The 25,420-nt window shown below is 46.0% G+C and overlaps 8 protein-coding genes across 8 annotated transcripts; 4 read left to right on the top strand and 4 right to left on the bottom strand.

The window, feature by feature from the left end:
- Nucleotides 1-207: 207 nt before the first annotated feature.
- GGI43DRAFT_427505 (major facilitator superfamily domain-containing protein) lies at nucleotides 208-2,019 on the bottom strand (the record flags this gene model as incomplete). The annotated part of the gene is made up of 5 exons (XM_083208811.1): nucleotides 1,549-2,019; nucleotides 1,487-1,501; nucleotides 1,032-1,433; nucleotides 606-968; nucleotides 208-549 (listed from the first exon to the last, which is right to left on the bottom strand). Exons 1-5 carry the CDS (start codon nucleotides 1,831-1,833, stop codon nucleotides 208-210), a joined length of 1,407 nt encoding a protein of 468 aa, XP_083060531.1. The 5' UTR covers nucleotides 1,834-2,019.
- A 1,018-nt stretch (nucleotides 2,020-3,037) lies between these two features.
- Nucleotides 3,038-5,142, top strand: GGI43DRAFT_405403 (Zn(II)2Cys6 transcription factor). The gene is made up of 3 exons (XM_083206018.1): nucleotides 3,038-4,770; nucleotides 4,823-4,934; nucleotides 4,982-5,142. Exons 1-3 carry the CDS (start codon nucleotides 3,110-3,112, stop codon nucleotides 5,024-5,026), a joined length of 1,818 nt encoding a protein of 605 aa, XP_083060532.1. The 5' UTR covers nucleotides 3,038-3,109; the 3' UTR covers nucleotides 5,027-5,142.
- Nucleotides 5,143-5,406: 264 nt separating this feature from the next.
- On the bottom strand, nucleotides 5,407-6,588 carry GGI43DRAFT_427508 (arrestin C-terminal domain-containing protein; the record flags this gene model as incomplete). Its single annotated transcript, XM_083208812.1, has 3 exons — nucleotides 5,407-5,610; nucleotides 5,662-6,361; nucleotides 6,419-6,588. 3 exons carry the CDS (start codon nucleotides 6,586-6,588, stop codon nucleotides 5,407-5,409), a joined length of 1,074 nt encoding a protein of 357 aa, XP_083060533.1.
- Nucleotides 6,589-7,639: 1,051 nt separating this feature from the next.
- GGI43DRAFT_405406 (ADP-ribosylation/Crystallin J1) lies at nucleotides 7,640-8,900 on the bottom strand. Its single transcript, XM_083206019.1, has one exon. It carries the CDS (start codon nucleotides 8,827-8,829, stop codon nucleotides 7,828-7,830), a length of 1,002 nt encoding a protein of 333 aa, XP_083060534.1. The 5' UTR covers nucleotides 8,830-8,900; the 3' UTR covers nucleotides 7,640-7,827.
- A 1,448-nt stretch (nucleotides 8,901-10,348) lies between these two features.
- Nucleotides 10,349-11,624, top strand: GGI43DRAFT_48948 (uncharacterized protein). The gene has a single exon (XM_083209898.1). The coding sequence runs from the start codon at nucleotides 10,501-10,503 to the stop codon at nucleotides 11,575-11,577; it is 1,077 nt and encodes a 358-aa protein (XP_083060535.1). The 5' UTR covers nucleotides 10,349-10,500; the 3' UTR covers nucleotides 11,578-11,624.
- A 1,029-nt stretch (nucleotides 11,625-12,653) lies between these two features.
- Nucleotides 12,654-16,785, top strand: GGI43DRAFT_48976 (uncharacterized protein). The gene is made up of 4 exons (XM_083209899.1): nucleotides 12,654-15,238; nucleotides 15,312-16,049; nucleotides 16,124-16,187; nucleotides 16,262-16,785. The coding sequence occupies exons 1-4, from the start codon at nucleotides 12,805-12,807 to the stop codon at nucleotides 16,671-16,673; spliced, it is 3,648 nt and encodes a 1,215-aa protein (XP_083060536.1). The 5' UTR covers nucleotides 12,654-12,804; the 3' UTR covers nucleotides 16,674-16,785.
- Nucleotides 16,786-18,402: 1,617 nt separating this feature from the next.
- On the top strand, nucleotides 18,403-20,547 carry GGI43DRAFT_49074 (tetratricopeptide repeat protein). Its single transcript, XM_083209900.1, has 2 exons — nucleotides 18,403-18,606; nucleotides 18,662-20,547. The coding sequence occupies exon 2, from the start codon at nucleotides 18,815-18,817 to the stop codon at nucleotides 20,207-20,209; it is 1,395 nt and encodes a 464-aa protein (XP_083060537.1). The 5' UTR covers nucleotides 18,403-18,606; nucleotides 18,662-18,814; the 3' UTR covers nucleotides 20,210-20,547.
- Nucleotides 20,266-24,193, bottom strand: GGI43DRAFT_383913 (uncharacterized protein; the record flags this gene model as incomplete). The annotated part of the gene is made up of 2 exons (XM_083203457.1): nucleotides 20,266-22,317; nucleotides 22,376-24,193. The coding sequence occupies 2 exons, from the start codon at nucleotides 24,191-24,193 to the stop codon at nucleotides 20,266-20,268; spliced, it is 3,870 nt and encodes a 1,289-aa protein (XP_083060538.1).
- Nucleotides 24,194-25,420: the final 1,227 nt, after the last annotated feature.

Genomic DNA, 25,420 nt, shown 5'->3' on the forward strand with positions numbered 1-25,420 from the left:
TGAATACAACCTCCTTGGTCTACCTAATTGTAGAGGACTTAGGCCGCAATATGTAAAGATCTGTTTAGTTGTTACTATTGCCCACACGCACCGCATCAAACTACATGTAATTTTCCTTATTACATCCAGTTACCAAGTAAAGGAAAGATCAAGCCAGATCAAGACAAAGAGCTCCAGAAATAAAATTTCATCTGGTTTCTAGTCTATTTATTCTGTCTTCTTGCCAATACGGGGGAAGCAAAGCCAAATTGCCAACATAACAGCTAAGAGCGCAAGCACAATCGGCTGCAGAACTTTTGGACCCTGCGCTTCTGCCAGAATACCTGTCAAAAAGGGCAAAACTGCCGCGCCACAGCCTCCAAACGCTGCGGCAAAGCCAATGACTACCACATGGTGCTGGCGGGGTAGAAGTTTGCTTGCCACCAGAATTGCGTTGGGGAATAAGGGTCCCAGGAAGAAGCCCTGGAACGCGACTGCTACTGCAGATACATAAAATTGCGGCACAAGCCAGAAGATGAGCTCGAGGGCGCCAGCAGCACCAATATATAGCTGTAAAGGTTAGAAAATTGCTTCGCTATAATGAAATAGTCAAGGAGCTGGCTCACCGCAGTGGCTAATTTGACACCAATTCGAGGCGTAACAAAGCCAAGTACTGCACGACCAACGGTAATGCCCAGCCAAAAACCAACGGCTGACATACCACTGGCAAAAGGTTCACCGTGACGAACCCGGAGCATGAAGACTACAATCCAACCACCCAGAGCAACTTCTACACCGACATAGCATAAGAGGTAGAAAGCAGCAACCCAAGATACACGAGCAAATGGCGTGTGGAAGAGTACTTCAGTAAGACTCGCTTCCTTCTCCATCTCCAGCTCGTTGGTCTTGTAGATACGTCGGTATTCTGCTCCAGAGGACGACCAGAATGCAGATGCTAGTGCAATTGTTTCAGCGCTAGCTAGGCCAATCTATACATAAGTCAGACACATTAGTCTACATATCGGCAGCATCACATCAACATCGCTACATACCATGATGTAGTAAAACGTATACCACTCTAAATTGCTCTTTGTGATGAGCGTTGTAGCAATCAACGGACTAACTACGCCCCCAACGCCATAGAATGCATGCAGAAACCCCAGTAGCTCACTTGAGTTGGCGAGGTTGGAAACCCAGGCATTCCATGCGGCGTCTGCCATGCCATTGCCAAACCCAGCCAGGACAAAGGCAAACACGAGCACACCATATGGCGGGTGTAGTGCAATAATGGTGTATGCCGCCGTGTGACAACCGCCACAAATGATGGCGATGCCACGCTGACCAAATTTGTGGTGGAGGTAGTTATTTAAAAGGGCAGAGGAGACATAGCCAAGAAAGGGGGAGAGGAAGACGAGTGATACGACAATGTACGTAAGGTCGTAGTATTTTTCGAGCTACTGTATATCAGTAAGATGGTTTCGCTTGGGACGATGCATTCAAAACCTACGTATGGAATAAGAGGCTACGGAATTAGCACAGGACATACAGAAATGTTGAACGACGACTTACACCATAAGCAGAGTCATTTGCTCCCATGACTATGAAGCAGAAAAATGACGCCACAAGTCGAAATACGTTTGTCCGCGACTCGTTCCACCTTTCGGCCGCAGTAGTAGTAGAGGTAGGACACGACTCGTTGTTCATACTCTCGTCGAGAAGAGATGCTGAGCCGAAAGATGCATCTAGGCGCACCATACGCTGGGACTCTTTGATATCCTGCTTCACGAGAGCAGGCTTAACTGGCTTGGGCGTTGGCTGCTGCTCGATGATTGAAATCGCGGCCGTTGTGGACATGGTGGCGACTTGATTTGAGTATAGTTACTTTCTGTAGATGAAATACAATCGAAGTAGGTAGAACGCCGTACTTGAATCATTTGGAAAGAATGTCAACACACACGTTTGTCCATGTGCTATGTGGCAAGTTGACAAGATTTAATGCTGCAGGTTTGTAATGATATGGATCGACGGCGTGACTCAAGGTCAGTAATCAGCCGAGGCTTACGGAATTCTCCTTTGTTTCTTCATGTAAAAAAGAACAGGGTATTTTACAAGGTTCATAACGTTCTAGTATTCTCGATTCTCGTTCTTTGGTGGATCAATGCATTTGGTGATTCGCTGAACATTTGCCTATGGCGACTAATCCCCGATTTAGCGTATATGTGCAATGGTATTTCCGACTTCAAGTCCGACTCCGACTCCGACTCCATTCTAGGAGCTAAAATCGTCAAATTGGAAGCTTTGAGGTGCTGAGGCTCAACAGCGGTTTTGTGTATCTACTGTAGAATCCGGCATTAGGTAACGCAGTCGACGGGGCCCATCGTTCTCAGCCCAAAGTAGAGACAGAGTGGCAACCTATTTCCAACTAAGGAGGCATCAATTTTTCCATGACAAATAGAAAATAGACATGCTTAGTATGGGTCGCCACCGCGAAATACCTGTTGGCTAATCAACAAAACTATAAGCTTATGTATTTCGGTTAATCAAGTCCACCATGTATGCCTACCTACTTAGGGTAGCCACTTATAACAGGCATTGTGTATATATTGAAGGGCTGGCATGTCTACATCTCGTCATCCGCACATTTAGTTTGACTACCGCAGCAACATTAATACCTACTCATATTCAGATCAGCTACGGTCCAACATGCTTAAATCAATGGAACGGTTGCTGAACACTGAAAACCCATCTCATGGTGAATCATCAATGCCGGCTCCGGAACTAACTGCCATCCAGCCATCCCAGGGATACGGGCAGTATTTCTGTATATTAAGTATGAAAGTTAGACTCGATCATTTTGGTCCAAGGTGGGTTGTTGATTGCTCCAGTACGTAATAGTCAAGTTCATGCAATAATGGGTAGGCATTTATATTGGGGAGAATACATGTAAGTTGTAGTCGGGCTCAGTGCTGAGTCATGGTTCTTTTCTTCTTCTTCTTTTTTTTAGCGCCCCTCTAGAGTTCGTTCCCACTCTTTTTTCTGCTACTGGTATCTCCGATTACATGTACCTTATTTGCACCGTATCTCATGATTCCTACCACTTTGCTCATCCCCGAACCCAGTTTCATTGACCATGATGGAAGAAGATTCAAATCTATACACGTCCCCTAACCGCCGCGCCCGCAAACCACTCAGCTGTGAACCGTGCAGGCACTCGAAACTACGATGCGATCGCCAACTGCCCTGCGGAACCTGCCTGCGTAGGGGCTGGCAGGGCTCTTGTAAATATGGCACCGGACCGGTACGCCATTTAAGTCGGAGACGACCATACTTGGGGTCCTCTCCTTCAGTAACTCAACAACAAGAACAATCCGTTCAACATACAGAGTCAGTATCGTCTGAAAGTCCCAGTGCAGAGCCCATCCATAACCGATGGGATGCCGTCCTCCGCCGACCCTCGGTGGACAAGAATAGCCAATCCTCCCCCCAAACCAATACCACCTTTTCTTTGTCGTTTGGGCCTAGTAAACCGCTCAAAGAGCTGCTAAAGATGCTACCTCCACCCCCTGTCCGTGAATATCTGCTTTCTCGATACTTCATGCATCTCTCTTCATTATTTGATGTCCTCCATGCGCCGACATTCCAGGATCAGTACTCGTTATTTTTACGAGACCCCCAAAATGTGGATTTATCTTGGCTGGCATTGCTTTTTGCCATATTCTCACTTACGGTAAAGACGACAGAGCCTGGCGATCCCGGTCTGGCGGAATTGTGGCACACTGGAACTCAGCCTGATGATTGTTTATTACTTTCACAAAAGTATCGCGATGCAGCCTTGAGTGCTCTTTCACAGGATCAATTCCTAGTGCGCCACAATCTCAGCACTCTTGAAGCATTACTCATACTCATTCACACTATATCACATAGCGAAGGGGCTGAGAGAGGTTGGACACTGCTTGGCAGTGCCCTAAATACAGGTATTGCTTTACGTTGCCATGTCGAATCTTCCCACGGTAAATCCGTCGACAAAGAGAGACGTTCTCGTTGTTGGGCGGGAATCCTTATACTTCACACATATCAGGCACTACTATTTCGGGATATAGACCTCTCCTTTCTTCTCAGGATCAAGGCTAGAATACCAGCTGGATTAGACGACAACTACACGCGAGACAGCCCTGTCCTGGAGTCGCTCTATCCCCTACCAATAAACCAGCGTCCCAACACGCCTATGATGATGTTTCAGATTCGTCTCTTTGAACTCTCCAATCGGGTATGCAGCCATGTTTCCGGAAAAGAAAGTCTTCATGAGGAATCACTAAAGGCATTGGACTCCGCGGTATTGGATGAGCAGCAGCAGTGGGATTCGGCATATTTAATTGATGGCGCTCCAAGCATATTGGATACCCACAGTTACGCACATTGGTGTATCCTACAAACCTATGCACATCAACTGTACCTGCTTCTGCATCGACCGTTTCACCAATCTCGATCTACTCAGTTCCGTCCCGAATCAAGAGCGAGATGCATCAAATCGGGTACAGCATTACTGGATCTCCACCGTCAATTTTATGAACTTCCCCGGTTACAGTGTTATCGGTGGCTAGTCAACGGAACGTTAAGCTGCAATGCTTTACACGGAGCAGTGGCTTTAACTTCATGTCTGCTCGATATGCCTGATGACCCCGACCTGGCCCATTATCAATCAATGATAGACGCTGCTGTACTTCGTCTGGGAGCTCTGCACAAGAAGAGCCCTGCCTGCACAAACATTTATCCAATTATGCGACATTTGCGGTAAGTCTTATAGTTGTAAACGAATGTACATCATAATCTCTGATAATCTCAGATCTCGTATCTCTTTACGGCAGCCAGTGCACTCTAGTGCAGCAAATATCGCAGGTGGATTTGATGACTGGCTCAACTGTATTGACTGGCCCAGAGCTGATTCAATAGACTGGGTAAGTTTGGCTTGTTAAAAATGAGTGCATAGGTCTAATATGAATAGGACTCCTGGGACGGGAATTATCCTTCTCCTTACCCAGATCGCTAGGAGCTATAGATTTCTTTCTTATTACATGCGCCATACAGATGCGTTTAGAGATATCATGCGTGCGAGGTCAAATACATGTACAGTAGGAGTGGCAGTTTGGCCCAATAGAACTTTGTAAATGGAACGAATGTACTGTGAAGAATGTGGTGCTTACACCGCGTGAATCTACATTGCGCACCACTATTCTACGGAAAATTTCTAACTATAAAAAGGAGCGGCAATAATATTAAACAAGCTTGAATGGGCTACCCGACGGATGGAGTCAAGTTGAGGGGCGATCGGGACAAAATTTTGTAAATATGTGCATGATAATGGTAAATGGTAAACATCGTCATTATGAACGCTCAGGGCAACTATGTCATATTTGAGAAGCTCATGATCTATTCGACATACGGGGGTGGGAAAATCCCACCAGGATTCCCATAATTGACTGCTTGGTCATATGTTGGTGGAGTACAGATGCCTTTTGCCAATACGTTTGAAGCTTCAGCGCCAACGGTCCCAGTATCTTGCACAAAAACACCCCATCCATTAATTGGCAAGTCTGGGGAGACGAAGAGAAATATCGGTATTGAGGTCTCAAACTGCCACCAAGATTAGCCAAGAAGATTTGCAATATGGTAAGGCATTCATACTTCTAGTTGTGTTCGACTACCGTCCCGCAGCGTCGCCGCAAAATGAAGAGTGTGGCTTATAGCAACGCCACAAATGTCAAAGTCTGGAGAGCACTTTCGCACAACCTTTGGTAATTGTAGGTGCTGTTCCCAAGTTTGGAACTGCTGCCCATTGCTCAGAGCCACTGGCCACTCAACCACTGTCCGCCGTGCTATACACGTTATCGAATTTGGAGGTAGATTGGCGCGCAATGTATGCGTCTCTTGTAGGTACAATCTAGCCTTGGTAAATTCTACACCCTGGTCTAGTTGTCTGAGCCAGATCTGAACGGGGATTACGCCACCCAGTGCTATGGCTTGGTGGCTTACTGAAACACTGTATTTAACTCCTACAGACCACTTTCCTTGTGCTGTGAAAGAGTCCATGAGCTCATACGCAGAAAGCGGCGGCAAACGAGTTATTCGGATGGGGGTAGAGTCTCCAAATGTCTCGGAACCACATTCGGTCAAAATTTTAGCTTCCAGGATGTAGCTGATACTGCATTGACTGCAGCCCCTGACGGTCTCTCTCTGATTGCCGTGGATATAGAGTTCAAAGGGCCATTCGTAGGTCCTATCAGTCGGGGAAGGTTGATTTTGGATCAAAAATGGATCCCACTGATGCAGCAATTCATCCCCATTTTCCCATTGAGCTGAGCCACAGCTGCTCGTTATATGATCGCTATGTAGGTCGTTAGCGATAAAATTAACCACAGAAGCTGCTGCCTTTTGGAATTACCGGAATCTAACGCGACCGGTCATTCTAAGCTGGACTCCCTTGATTCTATCACCTCTGGATACGAATAAGACAACTTTCCCACGAAGATAATCGCCATGAGCAAAGTCTCCCTCCCCAGTGAGGAAAACAAAGTCACGCTCTGGCCTGCTATGGCGGTTAGCAAATCGCATAGCTAGGACTTTTTTTTGTAAGCCAATCTGTTAATATTCACCGTATTTTTATACATGTTCGTCGTGTTCCAAGCAGTCGCGCTAATAATGGCCCCATGGAGTTTTTGTGTATGTGGTAAACCTAGAGCAGTAGGATGAGAAGTAAGAATGAAAGTGTTGGCCAAGTTTAGTGTTGATCTCATGGATATAGGGAAACCAGAACGATCCAGGGCGTGAGAAATGATATAGTCGGTTAGCTCTGATGAGGGAACTTCAAGATATACCAGAACGAACTAGCTTTTCCGTGAGATTTGTGAGACGCGACAGCAGGCTTGCTCTGGGTGCTTATTATACGTCATAATCTGACCAATCATCCCAGAAGACTTTGCGATATTAGTAAAGGCATAATTCACTTGAGATAATTGAGCACCACAATACCTGTGCGTACAATGTTTACTCGCATGCATTCACACCCGGTGCCCGGTGCCTTGTAAGTGGAGCTGAATCGGAGTCGGAGATGCTCAGCTGGGGGACGTCGGAGGTACAAGTATACTAAGATCGGACTTTGCATTGACAGGTATTCTGCCTTTTCGAGACCTAGAGAGTCTTTTCGGCCAATCAGAAGTGAATCATGGAGCTTTACGGGCAAGGGGCTGCCTAAGTTGGCGGCAATAGTGTTCCAGCCACATCTTACAGCACAGCCTCCACAATTAGCATTACACTAGATTTATTATATACGTGACATCCCTCATTGAGACGTATTTCCACGACGGTGCTTGAGAGCATTCTGTTAGGATATCTTTGTCGTGATGCACGGGCGATAGATTTTGCTTAGAGCCGTAGAAAGCTGTAGAAAGATGATTCCCTTTATCGAAGCAATGCCAAGAACTCCATTACTGAGTTCATCTAGCACCTATGGAAGTTTGATCCTATTAACACATACACACACGCACGCACACATGCCGTGATTTTATGTAGAACGAACTAGTTACAATAAACAATGACTAGGATTGTTGAATGTGCGTTGTGCGAGATATTCTTTTTGCCTTTTATCTTTTTGCTTAGATAAATCGCCAGCCTTAATGCTGCTTATAACGAATGATGTTGTGAAGCTTGGTACCGTTAATGCCCGATGAGGTAGGGTCTATCTATTTAGGGAGGAAATAATGTTTAGATCATTACATTTGCAGTTCTATATCCAATGGCAGATTACCCCCAGATGTGCATCAAATTATACTTCATTTCTAATTTATAAGCACCTTATTCCGGCGTCAACTCAACCCCAATCCTCATAAACTCCTCCCCAAACTGCAACTTCGCCTTCCACCTCTCCGGCACACCGTCAACACCATCCCTCGCGCCCAATAGCCCTCCCGCCACAGCACCATTCGTATCCGTATCGTTGCCTATCCTCACCACGTCAACCAGCACATCCTCCAAGGACCGCGTATCCAACACTGCCGCTATCGCCAACGCCAACGTGTCCAGCACAAACCCACTACACGCACCCTTCATTTCGCCCAAGTCGGGACCATACCTCGCCATCTGCGTAATAGACAGCTTCCTCCCAAGTCTCACAGCCTTCAACACATCCCCGTCTTTCTTCTTCTCCAGCTTCTCGGCCAATATTTCCCCGGCGTCAACTGCACTTTCTGGACTGGTGTCTTGTATTAAAGCCGCAACGATGTGGTTGTATACTGCACACGAAACCGTGCACCGCTCGTCATTATGCGTAATCATGCTTATTCGCATGCTTTCCTTGACCAACTTGTCCGGATCACTCTGAAATAATCCCGTTGCCAGACATCGCATCAAGCTACCGTTGCCTGCCTTTCCTTGGCCCGCACCAGCCTTTTCAGGATCAAGCGTCTTTGAAAACTTCTGTAGTCCTACTCTTGTGGCCATTCCGATATCTCTAGGCCGCGAGCCAGGTTTCCTCCCAGGCCAATCACCCCTGTACCAGTTTAGGAAATGCTCCCCCGCGAAAATGGCGACATCTTGCTGCGGGTTGTCATGGAGTTTACGGTAGGCGAGGAGCACAGCGCGCGTCATGTCCGTGTCGTCAGTGGCATGGCCTGCGGGCCAGGAAAGGTGCCCGCCGCCTATAATGTCACGCAGGCCGTTGGGATATTTGGTGCGTATTTGGGTGTGGCAGTTGAATTCGACAGTGGCGCCAAGAGAGTCGCCAGCGTGGAGGCCGAGCAGGGCGCCGACGACTTTGGATTGGCGTGGGGTGAGGGGCATTGCGAGTTCGAGGGCCATTATGATGTTGCTGCAGACAAAGGTGAATTGGAGCTATTTGAGCTTGGTTTTGAGATGGAAATTGGTCAGGGCCTACGGGCGACATGTCAAGGTGCGGCTGCCATCAGAAGGCCGCTAGAGTACAATAGCTATGATGGGCCAGCCACACACGGATAGCTACTGGGGCTTGCGGGTGGCTTAGGAAAGTGGGAAAATGAGAATGCAACAATGGGTAATCCAATATTGGCGATCTGATGATGGTATATAAATCGTGTGCAGTTTACAACAGTGAACGAATTTTCTCTCTCTCATAGCCATTTACAGTGAGCGCCCCTATTCAGATTCAAGTTCCAGTTAAGATGGAATGGTGGGTTAAGAAACGCCGCTTCATACTGTTCTGATACAGCAAGAACATGCCGAGCGCCAATGGCCAACCAAATCTCCCCGCGAACGCGACTAACCCCTAATTTACGTGCATCTACAACACAATGGACCATTTGAGGGCTGGCTGAGTCGCCTTATTGCGTACCTCGAATATCTCGACAGAATCAAGTTTGGAACGATGCCTACGTGGGGCCTTGCAACTTGGCTCTGGCCGTCTAAGTCCCGCTTCTCCGAGTCCGCCTCGCCTGCATGTGTGGTCGGTACAGTAACACCGAGGGAATTAACATGCGGTTTTGTTCCGTAGTTTATTATTGAATTAGCTTCCAAATAAATATTTATGCATATATTATGTATATTGTATAGTTGTATGCAGAGCCTCGTCCTGTTTCACAACACTTCTACATTGGGAAATGCCGTGTATCGTGTCCTGCGTACCTACTTGTAAGTGGGGGCTGGGTAGAGATTGGGCCGTAGCAGGCCAGCAAAGATTTATATCTTCCCTTATTTGAACTATCAATTTCTAGCTATAATAACCTTCATGATCAAACTGTATTAACGATTATTTATAACCTTTGCCTCTGCTAACACGGCGCTATGACAACCAGAAATATCCGTATTCTTTGTCTCGATGGTAATGGAATCAAAGGGGTAACGTCGCTCTGCATATTGAAAGAAATCAGGCGGAAATTAAGATTCAAGAGCAGCGCATAGAATCTAATGGCACCCAGCCTGATGCTCAACTGCCGATAAAGCCATGCGAATATTTCGACTTGATATGTGGTACAAGTACTGGAGGGCTGATTGCTCTGTTGCTTGGCAGGCTGGAATATGTGAGCATGTCTCCTGATATATTACGACTAAAATCCAATTATTGACATGCTTTAAAACAGACGGTTGATGAAGCTATAGAGAAATACATGGAACTTGGCAAGAGAATCTTTGGAAAGAAGTTGCCCTGGCTTACACGCTGGGATGCTACATACGATCATAAAATCCTTGAGCATTGTCTGAAGGAGGTCATTCGAGGGTCTCCTCTGGGGTTAGACGAAGATGCACTTTTCAAGGATAACTTGCGTCGCTGCAGGACTTTTGTCGTCTCCACCAATCTGGACAGGCACTCTACGACCCCAACCATCTTAAGGTCTTACAATATCCAAGCCCGCAGTCTAGAGCCTGGAAACGCATTTTCCGGAAAGATATGGGAAGCGGGACGGGCGACCTCTGCCGCCCCTACATTTTTCAAGCCCATCGTCATCGGTGACTACAAATACAGTGACGGCGCGACCATCGCCAATAACCCACGGAATCATGGAGGCCGGCAGAATCTGGGGGCTGACTAACATCGGCTGTATCATAAGTCTCGGCACTGGACCAGAAGGTGACCATACCTTGGACAATGCTACTTTGGAAATTTTGGGTTCAAGGGGGATGCGGTTATGCAAGATGATGACCTCTCGGTCCCTGTACTACCGACTGCAACTGGCCTTTTACAGTCTGCACGCTATGACTGGCACACAACATGTGCACGATAATATAACGGAAATGGTCGAAGTCTTTGGCGAGAAGCATCTCAAGGAAGCTAAAGAAGCTGATGTGGCAAGCCAAGTGTATTTCCGTCTGAATGTGACCAACAAGGAAGCCAAAGTTGGATTAGATGCCTGGTCAAAGATGGGCGATTTAAAAATTCTGGCCGACAAGTACATAAAAGACATTGCTGGCGTCACAAGGAAGGCCATAGCAAAGAAACTGGCAACGGATAGCAAAAAACCACCGACACCACCGCAAACAGGAGATCATAAATATCGAGCGAGGGTCACTGTTTTCAACGACGAGCACACACACGTATCACGCAAACAGGTACAAGCTCTCGTCGATACTAGCGCAGAAAACAGTTTCGTATCATCTGAATTAGTCTTGGAGCTAGATATTCGTCAACAGCTCGTTATGGCCCATGAAAAGCCAAAGTTCAGGTCAATGTCTCCAAGTGGTCAGCTGATAACCCCGGATTATGTTGTTCAACTTGTTTACTTTGGAGAAGATTTTTCTCAATCATTCAAGAATTCATTCTTTGTATTAAATAAGGAACATTTGGGTGAAGACATGATAGCTGGTTCGAAGCTTGCTCTAGGAGACGGAGGACATAGACAAATAATGCTTAAGCCCACACCACTGGCCTTGGCTGCCGGGCGCGGGGATGAGGCTACCGTGAAACAGTTGCTTGAGAATGGCGTCAACATTGATTCAAAGGATAAGGAAGGCTTCACACCGCTTATGTTTGCTATTGAAGAAAACCACGAGAATGTCGTCCAAATGCTGCTTGAGAAGGGCGCCGATTTTGAGTCAGGATGGATATGGGTATACGCCACTAACGCTTGCCATTTATAAAAACCTTGAAACTATCGTCAAACTTCTGCTTGAGAAGGGCGCTAATACTGAGACAATGGATAAATATGGCTCTACGCCGCTTATATTTGCCATTTACGAAAACCATGAGAATATCATTAAAATACTGCTTGAGAAGCGCGCTAATATTGAAGCAATGGATAAGTATGGCTCTACGCCGCTTATATTTGCTATTGAAAAAAACCATGAGAGTATTGTCAAACTACTGCTTGAGAAAGGCGCCAATATTGAGGGGATGGATAAACATGGCTCTACACCGCTTATGGTGGCTATTGAGAAAGATCATAGGGCCATTGTCGAACTGCTGCTTGACGAAGGCGCTAAAAATTGATATAAGGAATAAGGATTGCTTTACCCTGCTTATAGACCACTGAATCTATTTCTATGGGAATGTACGTGGAAGTACATTAAAAAAATTCTTACACAGTTTCCTGGCTGAGTTGTTGAGTTGTCTCGTTAGGGATCTCTTACAATTAACATTAAAGTGTACCTGCTGAGAGGCTAACCGTGGATGAAGGCGCGGTGCCTATTGGGGGCTTCACATAGAGGAAGATGATTTTACCAAGCATCAGTATCTTTACATCATTCGATGACGCATCCAAACACTGCTCTCCGGAGGGACTTAGGACTAAAAGATTATGGTGTATAAATGATGTGAGGACGTAGAATCGGTCTTAGGCGAATTGCTCCAGAATCTGGCTAGCTAGTCGCCACTTTAGAAGGTCTAAGTTGACCAGGGAATGAAAGGATTTATTAGCCCAAACGCCGTCCAAGAACAATGGGTCGGGCCACCCCTGTTAGCCACCTTTTGGAGACTATCTACTACTTAATCGACCATCGTTCTTTGCTGGCACCAGTGCAAGTCTTCCAAGGCCTGTCCTCTGTGGGGAGATCCACTTCAGCTGAGCGAGAATCAATGCATAGTTTCCTCAAATGGCAACCATCAACAAGAGCTACCGATCATCCTCCGCACTATTTTCTCGATAGTCTTATGGGAGGAGTCTCGACTTAACGAAGATCAACAAATCAATCTTTCGTCCTGCGGCTGATGGAAGGACCGCCAGCAGTCTCTTCCCAGGCCTAGATAGCATGAAGAATCTATATGAGATGCCCAGGTCCCGCCAAGATGCCAAGATGTACTCCAACTGTCTGCCCGTCAACTTCAGCCATACGTCTTAGCCTTGACGCCTCCTAAGACGGCTTGACAATATGCGTTTTATGCTTAAAGGCGCTTCGGCGCTCCTCTTCCTGGTATCGGAGGCGGCTGGCATCACCATCCCGGCTGGGGAGATTGCTGCTCGCGACCAAACCCTCCGCGCCAATAACGGAGTAACATTCGCCGTGGAGTCCGGTTTCGACTACCATGGCGGCGATTACAAGATGGTCACCGCCAACAGCTTTCACGATTGCATCAACATCTGTTCGACACAGGCGGCCTGCCGTGCCGTCTCCTACGCTGCTACAAGCAAGTCATGCTGGCTCAAGTCCACCATAAATGCCGCCATCGCCAACAGCAAGGTGAGCGGCGCGGTTCGCTTGCAGTATGTGCCAGCACCGATTGCATGCCCCGCCGATGGTATGAATCGGGTCAAGGGGGCTAGCGGAAAGAGCTTCACTATTCAATGCGGAATTGATCACCCTCTTGGTGACATCAAGTCTGTGGCGACACTTGACTTTCCCAACTGCATTAGTCTCTGCGATCAGACCAACGGATGCATTGCCGCCTCTTGGCGTTCTGGCAAATGCTACCTAAAGAATACTCTGAAAGGGGCTGTTGCTAGCTCTGGAGTCGATACCGCTGTGTTGAGTTCATCACTGACGCCTCCCCCGACTTTCTGCCCGGGTCCCAATGGCCAGCAGATCAAGGAGCCAAGTGGTAGAAGCTTTACCATCGCCTGCAACACCGACCGGCCTGGTGGTGATTCTGCGAACAAGCTTTTAGCCAATTTCGGTGACTGCATTGCTTGGTGTGACGAGTCAAGTGGCTGCAAGGCCGCTGTGTATCATGATGGGCGATGTTGGCTGAAGAATAAGTTGACGACAGCTTCTACACGCACAAACGGCCAGGTAGCCGTGCTAAGCTCCCTCTTGAATACCCCCCCTGCGCTCTGCCCTGTCCAAAATGGCAAGCAGATTAAGGAGTCAAGCGGTAGAAACTACACCATTGCCTGCAATACAGATCGTTCAGGCGGTGACTTGGCGACGAAATTGCTGGATAATTTTAGCGATTGCATCACCTGGTGTGATCAGACTAATGGCTGCATTGCCGCTGCGTATCACGATGGCCAGTGTTGGCTGAAGAAGACTCTATCAACTGCTTCTACGCGGACAAACTGCCAAGTTGCCGTGCTGAGCAGCAAGATTCCCCAGACATCAACAACACACACAACATCGACATCTACAAAAAAGACCACGTCGATATCAACCCAAAAGACCACATCGACCTCTCGAGTCACGACCTCATCAGTCACGACTTCATCGGTCTCTGTAGTCACGACCACCTCAGCCGCTGGAGTCACGACCACAACGTCCATATCCACAAACGAGTCGGCTACTGCCAGCACACAGTCTACCGATAGCTCCAGCTCCGCTACTACTGATGCCAGCTCTGGTACCGCTCCCGCGACCACTGGCTCAACTGATGCCCCATCCACGTCAACGGATGCCCCAAGTACCTCAGCGCAAAGCACCCCATCCGGACCAATCAGCTCGACGCAGCTTCCTGCTACTGGCTCCTCTTCAGTTCCCGGATCATCGGATACAGACTCGACAAGCTTTCCTGTAACCCTTCCACCGGACTTCACAGCCACCTATACTTATGAAGATGATCCTATACCAACACTCACCACTCCGCCTTTGGAGCAAATTGGTACAGCCACGGGTGATTCTACGGACACCACTCCATCTTCAGTCGTCCAAGATCCTGCAACTACGGTAGTGCCGCTAGCAACGCCGCCAAGCCCGCCCTGTCTGGTAAATACAAGCGATACAAGCGATACGTTTAGCATCAGCTCGCCAGATTTTGATCCTATAATTCCAAAAGGCGGAATGGCCGTATTGCTCTCGGATGCAGATTTTCCCGCCAACTACTCGGGGGGGCCATATACAGCCCCGACTTATTACTTCAGACAATCTACATCAACTCCTGACCAATTTGATATCTTGGTTGCTGCCACTAATGGCTCTGATCTATACATCGCACTAGATACCAACACCAATTTAGTGATTACTACTCCAAGTTCCTCGGATACTACGCCAACGTCGATTTTTACCATCTCTTGCCACGGCCAGCTGCAAGCAACAGTAAACGGAGTCCCTATGATCTGGCAGGCAGCTTCTGATGGCGTTCACACTACAATGTTCCCGGGGACGCAGGATATAAACAATACTATGATGGCTATCCCTTCGAAATTATTAGCACAAGTATCGGCTCCTAATTCTACTGCAGCAGCTGAGAGAAAGCGTTCAATCTATGAATCTGGCCTCGACCCTCGCTGCTCATACTATCCACCGAATCTTTGGGCTGTAGTAGGGCCAAATGCCCGGCCCCAGGAGTCCAATGGCTGCGGATCCGGGTCTACAGCAAGTATAGTACCACAGCTTGTCTTCGGATCATGCTGCAACCAGCATGACTTTTGCTATGGTAAGGCATTACAACTCTCAGTCACCTAACCTTTTTTTTTGTGGAGCTTCTTGATTGACATGTCCTGACACAGACGACTGCACTGGTTCGTATTGGGAGGAGTGCAATTCCAACTTCAACGGCTGCATGTTGAATGCATGTGCTAACGCGTACTCTTGGTTCTCACACCCTTTTAAGCGGGCAGGTTGCATTGCGGCCGCTGAGTTTTATACTGTAGTCGTTTCTGGGCCGGCAGGTTGGGTTGCTTTCCGCGAGGCAAATGATTATAACCCAAGCGTTGCCGCTACTAACAGAGAAAACACTGGCCGCTGTGAATGTGTCTGTGGGGACCCATATCATTCCTATTGCAATGGTCAGTGCTTCATCAACTACTTGTCTGACAATAACAACTGTGGTAGCTGCGGCGCCCGCTGTGTGAATGGAAACGTCTGCGGGAATGGCAATTGCTACTGTCCATTCAACACACAGACTGATAATAACAATTGCGGAGCCTGCGGAGTGAGATGTGTGAATGGAAACGTCTGTGGAAACGGCCGTTGTTATTGTCCATTCGATACACAGACCGATGATAACAACTGTGGCGCCTGCGGACTGAAATGTCCATCATATATGAAGTGTCAAAATGGCAAGTGTGTCTGCAGAGATGATACTTGTGGCAACTCGTGCGTCACTCTCCAGAGCAATCCCAGGAATTGCGGAACCTGCGGTCATGTTTGCGCCTCTGGATACTGCTTTGAAGGCCAATGCGTAACGCCTACAGTCTCTGCAGGCCAGTGTTGGCCCGGCAATGTCATTTCGAATGGTGGATTTGGTGAGTGAAAATCCAGAGAAGACAGCCTCTTGTTCTCAAGAGAATCCTAAGGCACTGACAAGTTCTATACGCAGACTCGGGATATACCAATTGGACCTACTCTTCCAATCTTGAGACAGATACCTCACAAGGCTTCTTGTAAGTTCCTTCGATTGCCCAATCTTGTGCGGACAGCTATGATGATTCGTGGAAATTAACAGTGCATTTTGCAGTGCGTTCGAGGGTGAGGGCAACAGCTACGTAATCACACAAAACATTACACTATGTCCCGGGCATCAATATGCACTGACATTTGACTTGGATGCGCTAATTTGCGCTCCCTTCGATTTCGACCGAAACGTGGGGTGGCAGGCCTGGGCTGCTGGTCAGGAGCTGGGATCCTCGCAATCGGGATTCATTGTCCCAGGTGGTGGCACTGGAATTGGGCCTTTATACCTGAATGCTCTCCCATCCGGACCCAAGGGATCTGGCACGCCGGGCAGCGCTGATTATCACAGCTACCAGTATGACCCAACAGGTGTGCAAGTATACACACAGGTCGCACTCATCTTCTCGTGCGGAAACAATTGGAGTGATGTAATATTAGGGGAGCTCGATAACGTTGCGATGTATCAGACAAATTAAAGGTACGTTAGGTAGATTAAAGTAGTTGGTGTGGCCATCTGGCGTGCTAGGAATCGGCGGTGGATGAACCGAGTCATGCTGTCACACAGAATTTATGTGATATTCATAGTTGCTGATATAAATACTTTGCCTTGCTGGCTCCGAAATCAACCCGGATGTTGCTCTCGAGGCACCATTCATGCGTCTCGGTCAGGAGCCTTATTATCCTAAATCCAAATTCCAATCACACCAATGCTTCGCTGACGGTACTAGCCAATTCTCTCTCGCCACTATGGCTTTTTATTAGACTTGATACACTTGTTTGGCTTACAGGTACTATACTAGGTAACTTTAGATTCCGGATGCTCGCAGCGAAAAAGTGAATTTTCCATATAGTAGCAATTAAATGGCTTCCCGGAACGATCCAGTGCATTTTCACATAAGTGTTGCGCAGCGGAAGCTGGTGTAATACCTTTGGTAAAAGCTGTGACGTCATTTATACAACTAAACCTCCTGCGCCAGGTATACCTAGATCAAAATGATTAGGCTGATGAGTAATCTCAGCGGTGTATTGTAAGATAGGCTTGTTTTGGGGATAATCTCGCTGCTAGTGGTCCTAAATATTACAATCCTTCTGGATATAAATGAAAGGCACTATTTACTGAAAGAGTAGACCAGCCTTGCTGTCTGAGCCCGAGAACAGTCTATTGTATAATACAATGTCAAATACGCCGGATACATCTAAGTTGATGAGCTCAGTGGGCCTACCTTTTATTTAGGATATTAAAGACCTTACGCTTTTAATCCGGGGTTGTGAAAACCCTTGGGATATGGGGTTGCAGTTTGCGTACATGTAGCTTCTTCAACATGGTTCAACGCCAGTCACGTCACAGGAACAAAAAGGTGGTCAGCGCCCCAAAGCAGATACATGAAAGCATGATGTTATTGCAAGACGTGCCCGTCGACAGCTTTAATCTATTCAAACTAGAGTATACAGAGATATTCGATATGATATGCAGGCAAGGCGGGGTAAGAAGTTTAGCTAAGCTTGCTTTTAAGGCGCTAGTGTTGCTGTGAAGGTTATATAATCATAGTGTTTACGCCTTAGGTGCCTATGAAATAAATAAGATTTTTCGAGATTTATCAAATTGCTACCTTATTATATTTTGGCTGCAACTACTTGTAAAAAAATCACGCATTACCGAGCATCACTTTCAATATGGCTTCATCAATTCTATTATTACTTTTGGCTAAACCATGGCTTCAGAAAACTTGCAATCAAGTTATTCTAAGAGTTGCAAAGCAGAGGGAGAGTTGGTCCCACCGAAGGTTGGGAGCCTCCAGGACAATCTTAGTAGGCCATCTACTATTACCAGCTAGCTGCCACTACTAACGCTAAGCATAAGCTATTATAGGTCAATCCACCAAGACAACTTACACCTATTCTGGTTTACCAGAGGGCTACGTCCGCTTAATTCGACTATTACCGCATCGAGATAAACTTACCCCTGTACAATGCGATCTCTTTGATTATCCCTTAATAAAGTTAATTAGGAATAATTATCATCTATATAATGCTCTATCATATGCATAGGGTTCATCAGAAAAGACCGAGTTTATTTTAATAAATAACTGCAGCCTAGCTATTACAGCAAACCTTCACGCAGCGCTGTCACGACTTCGAGATCCCTGCCTTAAACGAATTATATGGGTAAATGCAATTTACATTAATCAAAAAAACCTAAACAAACAGAAACGCCAAGTTCAGTCCATGGCATTAATCTATACTATGGCCAGCCGTGTAATTATTTAGTTAGGAGAGGCGGATGCTTATAGCGAGCAGGCGCTTGAGGAAATACATCAGGCTGCAGATAAGCAGCTCATAAAAAATAACCTAACAATTCAGCAAACAGTTTTTAAATTACTACAGCAGCCGTGGTTTAAGCGCATCTGGGTAAGTAATATATTTTATTAAAAAATAATAAATACTTTTATTAAGTTTACTTAAGTTTTAGGAAGTTGCTGCAGCCCGAAATATTCTTATTATCTGCGGCCTTATAAAGCTTAATAAATATACATTTTACTCAGGAGTTAACTTATTAAAGCTCTCCTATAAAAGCCAACTAAATTTACAGAACTTTATCAGCCCGACAGCCTACTTAATGCAGCGGAGTATATTTCAACTTAAAAACGCGACTAGTGAGCCAGGCAGGTTCTCGCTTAATATATGCTCCTTTGCTAAGCTAATCGATATATATCATACTCAAGAAGCTTCTAATCGCCATAATATAGTATACGCTCTGCTTAGCATGAGCTCAGATAGCTATAGCTTAACTAATCTATCTCCTAACTATACAACTCCATGGAACGAACTTTTTTCTCAAGTTATCAAGTTTATTCTCAGTGAACAAGTATCTATTACAACTTGGGATGATAATAAGGTAGCAGTAATCAAGAGTAATGGATATACTCTTGGTGAAGTCTCCTCAATAAAAAGCGATAATGCTCAGAATAATAGGCTCAGCATTATTATTTCAGAGTACTCTTCAGAGCGCTTAGACCAAAAAAAGGATAGGGATTATTACTGGACTCGCGAAAGATCTTCAGAGTGTCATTGGATTCTCCAAACACCGGCGAAATTAATTCAAAAGGGCGATATTGTCTGTCTTTTACAAGGAGCAACAAAACCTATAATTATCAGACTATACGAGGATTATTTTACCATTATCGCCATTACTATAACCCTTCTTAACATTGATTTAACTAACAGCAAAGTAAATACCTGGCTGGGTAATTTACAATTAATAACAGAATACCCCCGGAATTTTCTAGTTATCTGGGACTGGAAGGAGTCTTCGGAAAATTTAGAAAATAAAAATAACAAGTACCCACTGATGAGTCAGATACTTAAAACCGAAAAAAAGGATTTAGGAAGCTGGCTAATGAATATTGGCAATATATTCGAAGACTTAAAAAACTACCATAAGGCAGCTGAAAATATTACAAAGGCACTAGAAGCTTATAAAAGGAACTATGGGTACGAGTACTTACACCGGTTAACAGCAATGAAACATTTAGCTTCGATATATAAGAAAATAGACCAGTCAAAGGAAGGGGAGAAGCTCGAGGTAATTGCGGATTTACTTGGCCAGACTGGAGACTATAAGCAAATTACAAAAAAGGGGATAAAACGACTTGCCAAATTATATGATCAAGATGTGATGGCAATTTTACTCGATCGACGAGGGAGCGAGGTGATAATTACAGAGGATGTGGTCCGGGCAGCGGCAAGGAATAAAGAGAACGGTAAAGAAGTGATAGCATTACTCCTTGACCGGCGGGGAGATCAGTTTGCTATTAATACGGAAATCATTAACGCCGCAGCGAAAAATAGTCAAAGCGGGGAGAAAGTTATGGAATTACTCCTTAATCAACGAGAAAACCAGATTGTTATTACAGAGGAGATCGCGAAGACTGCAGTAAGAAATAAAGAGAAGCTAGGCATTCTTTTGTCCTCCCACACCCTTCCTGAGGCACGTGATGAAAAAGAACAATAGAAGTTGGGGTTAGAATCGGAGATAAACCATCAACGGATAGAATATTCCCGCCCTTACTACAGAATCTCATTGCTGTCTGAGAATGTTAGCATCAAGACACGGCCGGACGAACAGCCGATTGACACGGCCCTTTCGGATATAGCTGAACATGATGGGCGATACTCGGGCGGTAGCCACAGCAGATTTTCTCCTCGATATGTAATCCAGGTATTATCACTGCTTAAGCCATATCCGAAAGTGGGTAGTAGACAGAAATGATGAGTAGAATTTTGGTCGGATCGTAGGTCAAACGTCCCACGATTGGTATATAAAATATTGGAGTTGGATTTGTGAAATTGGAGATTATCAATGCCTATATCATCCTCGAGCATCGATAAATACTGGCCAGTAGCCGGATCCCAGATCTTGACTGTTCTATCATTTGATGCTGACGCAAGAAATGTTGCATCGTGTGACCAGGCTACTGATATTACCGAATCGTGATGGCCCTCGAGCGTCGATAAGCACAGGCCAGTTTTTGGATCCCAGATCTTAACTGTTTTATCATTTGATGCTGATGCGAGCTGCTTTGCATTGTATGACCAGGCTACTGACCCAACTGAATCTTGATGGCCCTCGAGCGTCGATAGGCATAAGCCAGTTTCTAGATCCCAGATCTTGACTGTTTTGTCAATTGATGATGACGCAAGTAGTGTTGCATTGTGTGACCAGGCCACTGATATTACCGAATCGTGATGGCCCTCGAGCGTCGATAGGCATAGGCCAGTTTTTGGATCCCAGATCTTAACTGTTTTATCATTTGATGCCGATGCGAGCTGCTTTGCATTGTGTGACCAGGCTACTGACCCAACTGAATCTTGATGCCCCTCGAGCATTGATAAGCACTGGTCCGTTGCTAGATCCCAGATCTTGATGGTATTATCGTCAGCTGCTGACGCGAGCTGTGTTGCATTGTGTGACCAGGCCAATGACCTAACTGAAGCCTTATGGCCTTCAAGCGTTAATATACATGGGCTTGTTGCCAGATCCCAGATCTTGACTGTATTATCGTCTGATGCTGACGCAAGCCGTGCTGTATTATGCGACCAGGCCACTGATTTAACATAATCACAATGCCCCTTGAGTGTTAATATACACTGGCTAGTCGCTAGATCCCAGATCTTAACCGTTTTATCTTCTGATGCCGATGCAAGCCGCTTTGCGTTGTGTGACCAGGCTACTGACCCAACTGAATCTTGATGCCCCTCGAGCATTGATACACACTGACCGGTGGCTAAATCCCAGATCTTGATTGTTGTATCTTCTGATGCCGATGCAAGCAGTGTTGCATTGTGTGACCATGCTACTGATCTCACTGACTTATCATGGCACTTGAACTCCAATGTACATTCGGGGGGGGTAGTTGATAGATTCCAAATCTTAACTGTCCCACATTCCAAAGCTGTAGCAAGCCGCATCGTATCGGGTGACCAGCCCACCGAACTAACCTCATCGCCATGGCCCTCATGTGTTTCACAACTGCCCGTTGCAGGATCCCAGACCTTGACTGTATTATCACAAGAGGCCGACATAAGCGATTTCGCATCGTGTGACCAAACCATTGACATAATCCAACCACCATGGCCCTCGAGTGTTGATATACAGCAGCCAGTTGCTACATCCCAGATCTTGATTGTTTTACCATCTGATGCTGATGCAAGCCGCTTTGCATCATGTGACCAGGCCACTGACATGACTGAACCGTCGAGATGCTTGAGTGTTGATACACACCGACCGGTGGCTGGATCCCAGATTATAACCATCCCATTATCTGAGCCTGACGCGAGCCGCGTTGCATTATATGACCAGGCTACTGACCTTACCGAAGTCCCATGGCCTTCAAGAGTTTGTAGGCATGCGCCCCAACCATTTTCCATAGCCGGGTTTTTACTAATCCATTCCGGCCAATCCCCTTTGAAATAATTCCTTGTTATGCTGCAGGTTGGGCTAAAGACAAGTGCCGAAGCATACACTTGAAGCGGGTTGTTCTCGATGGCCCGTTTATGGTATTGAATCAACCTGTGCACATCTCGAACAAATTTGGATAGCCGAGAATCTTTAGAATATTCCTAGAAGACACTTAATATTACTGTTGTACCTCGTATTTCGGTATAGGCGAAGACTAACCGTCAGCAGGCTTTCGAGCTTTCCGATGGCTAGAACACCATTTGACACACTTCTTAACAGGCTTAAAGCCTCAAGCCACTTAAGGAGAGACTCTTGTAGAAATATATGAACTTTGCCGCCGTCACAAAGGTCACCTGGGCACCACGCCCCAGCCAGTGAAGAGGGGTCTCGAGAAATATTAAAAGTAAAAAAAGTGCTGCGGTATGCTTCAAGTAGATGATCAATCCAATAGACGCACGAGTCTCGTACAGCCGATAGTGGATCTTTGTCTGGTTGCTCGACTTTGTCAATTGGGTATCCTGGATGACCTAGTTGGTATGTTTCAAGTAGATGATCAATCCAATAGACGCACGAGTATCGTACAGCCGATAGTGGATCTTTGTCTGGTTGCTCGACCTTGTCAATTGGGTATCCTGGATGGCCTAATTGGTAGATATCTGGTTTTAACGTTCGACTCATGGCTTGGAGGGAACGTGATAAGATTTTGTGATGAATATTCGTTGGACCGAAGTGCAAGACCATCCAGTTCATACTCACGTATTCTTTTGCCGACTGATGAACGAAGAAAATGGTACGCTCCCGAATTGTCAGAAAGGAGCCACAAAGTCCTACGATCTGAATCAGAGATTGATCGTCGGAGAAGTAGTCGGGTATGTCGATAAGACACCTCAGTTCATCCAACGTGATGGGTCGATATACGGCCGTGGCGACAGCAAGTGTATGCTTGCAGAGTATTGCATTCTCAGAATCGGAGATTTGGCTTCTCATCCTCCCATATAGTGGATCAAGGCCGGGTGGAAATGCCTTCAGCTTCGAAAGTGTGTCTAGGAGTGTGGTCCTGCCTAGTTCTTGACATACCAAGGCGACCCAGAGGAATGTATCGTGCGCATTCGACGACAAGTGTCGCTGGACAGCCGCTCGTATATCCTCGTTATATTGCTTTTCCCTTGCTAATTCACTAACCTTCCACTCGATGTATTTTCCGACGGCTTTGGAAATGGAGTCTTGGTTCAGTTCAAGCGATAGTTGTTCTTTTTGGCTGGCCGCGCTAAACTTCCCTTCAATGATCGGCAAGTTGCGGCTAGAGACAAGCCAATAGACATTTTGTAGCGCCGAGTTCAAGACTATAAAGTTGAGGAGTTTTGACAGCTCGTCGTTGGCCCCGCCTATTTCGGCCGTACCGCACTCGTCAAGTGCGTCAATAATGAGATAGGCATGCTGTAGATTTTCGTCACGTAAAATATTGGTAAGGATCTCCGCTAAGGCCGTCCAGGCATTTACGCATTCGAAGAGCTGTTCCCCAGCCGGACCATACCTTTTCTGTACATGCGATTCCAGCTTCGGATTTTGTGAAACCAGCATATAAATTAAACCCCGTAGTACAGCAGAAGCATTGTTGAGACGTGAGTCGGTAGCTTGGCAGAAGAAATAGGACAGGTTGGTAGACTTTGATTTTGTTAGCTCGTTGATGATACCGCATAACAGCATTGTTTTCCCTTTGCCTGGATCGCCTTTAACCCAGAGCATTTGACCTCGCAGGCTATCGCGCCATTTCAAGAAACCACCGTTATCCAGTACCCAGCGATAAGAGTCCTCCAGCAGGCCGCCCTTTGTTTCCTCGATGCGCTGCTTGTCGAGGCTGGGATCAGTCGCATTTAGGTGTCGGAGACATGGGGGGGGGACGCTAACGATCCTGGCACGGGCCGGCGGGTGGGGCAGGTTGAGGTGGACAATGCTGACATTGCCCTGGTGGATGACTGTATTGTCACGGAACTGAGTATGGCTGATATTGCACCGCTCGTATTCCGAAGCTGCCATTATGAATAAAACTCAGCTTGAAGCTTGAGTTGAGGAACTGAACCATGTGGTCAACAAAAGAGGGGTAAGGCCAGACTGCAGATGCATGAGAAGATACTAATATAACTAACGCAGCCACCTTCGCGCTTCACGTGATAATATGCTGCAATACAAAACCTCTTGCTATTGCTAATTTTAAATTTCTTTTATTTTATAGCTATAGCTTATATAATAGCCTTCCTACAACCTCTTTTTTGACTGTATATACTTTGATATTATTATTATTTGCGCTTTGCCTTGCGAAACTGATGCTATTCCATTGCTGTTTGATTAATTCTAAGATGAGTGACGTGATCTTTACGGCCCAGCTTACTGTGATAAAAATACCTATATTACCAGTTGTATCAGAAATTATGATATTATTTTAGCTACCCTCTTAAATATAAGTATAATTTATTGACAGCTAGGGAACGCACCTTGGAACTGACTCACACTCACACATCAACATAACCTAAGAAACCTAGCTTATTGTACCGTTATTAAGACCACAGAGCAAGAATAAGTCAAGGAACTATTCGATCTAGCCGACACAGCGTCCGAGCAATATTATACAGCCCCCCTCCCCCGAGCAAGACTCTTTACTATTAGCTAGGCAAAAGCTTTATTTTTTACATCCTTAATTTTAATAATAGCTAGTGGTTATTTTATATATTTATTCATAATAAATTTAAATTCTTGCTAAAAGTAGAAAGAAAGAAAAAAAAAAAACTAGTTTAATATTTTATATATTAAGAAAAAATAAAGGGATAATATTTATAGGGTATAGTGGAATAGCGTAAGGCCTTAGATATTATAGATTATATAATAGACTGTCTTAGGGTATGATGTGTTGGCAAAGCCCAAGATCGCTGCAAGCAAGGAGGGGGCAATAAGATGCAAACGAAGCAGGAGGAGAGAAGTCAAGAGTACAACATTAAAGTTGACGGAGGGCGGTTTATTTATACTAGCGCTTGGCGTTGACAGAAACGGTAAGGGCATCTTACCTAATTAGGCAATCCCGCCAAACCCGGAGGGGAAAGCAGCGTGTTCTCGATTACAATGAAAACTTACAAAGTAAACACTCAAGAAACCCTGATAGGTTGAAGGGTTAATCTTGGGGGGGGGGGGGGGGGGGGGGGGGGGGTTGGGTGGGGGGGGGGGGGGGGTCAATGGGTATTGGAATAAAAATTAAATTTGAGTGGGGAAGAT

Source organism: Trichoderma evansii (genome assembly GCF_050947405.1).
Source record: "Trichoderma evansii strain SZMC 28006 chromosome Unknown GGI43scaffold_10, whole genome shotgun sequence".
Classification (NCBI taxonomy): Eukaryota; Fungi; Ascomycota; class Sordariomycetes; order Hypocreales; family Hypocreaceae; genus Trichoderma; species Trichoderma evansii.

Bases quoted from the DNA above. Each gene is read 5' to 3' on its own strand.
- GGI43DRAFT_49074 (XM_083209900.1), top strand. From the start codon at position 18,815: ATGCAGCGGAGTATATTTCAACTTAAAAACGCGACTAGTGAGCCAGGC.
- GGI43DRAFT_405406 (XM_083206019.1), bottom strand. From the start codon at position 8,829: ATGGCCCTCGAACTCGCAATGCCCCTCACCCCACGCCAATCCAAAGTC.
- GGI43DRAFT_48976 (XM_083209899.1), top strand. From the start codon at position 12,805: ATGCGTTTTATGCTTAAAGGCGCTTCGGCGCTCCTCTTCCTGGTATCG. The intron at 16,050-16,123 runs GTGAGTGAAAAT...TTCTATACGCAG, and splicing joins CATTTCGAATGGTGGATTTG to ACTCGGGATATACCAATTGG. The intron at 16,188-16,261 runs GTAAGTTCCTTC...TGCATTTTGCAG, and splicing joins GATACCTCACAAGGCTTCTT to TGCGTTCGAGGGTGAGGGCA.
- GGI43DRAFT_405403 (XM_083206018.1), top strand. From the start codon at position 3,110: ATGATGGAAGAAGATTCAAATCTATACACGTCCCCTAACCGCCGCGCC. The intron at 4,771-4,822 runs GTAAGTCTTATA...TGATAATCTCAG, and splicing joins CCAATTATGCGACATTTGCG to ATCTCGTATCTCTTTACGGC. The intron at 4,935-4,981 runs GTAAGTTTGGCT...TAATATGAATAG, and splicing joins GAGCTGATTCAATAGACTGG to GACTCCTGGGACGGGAATTA.
- GGI43DRAFT_48948 (XM_083209898.1), top strand. From the start codon at position 10,501: ATGGAGGCCGGCAGAATCTGGGGGCTGACTAACATCGGCTGTATCATA.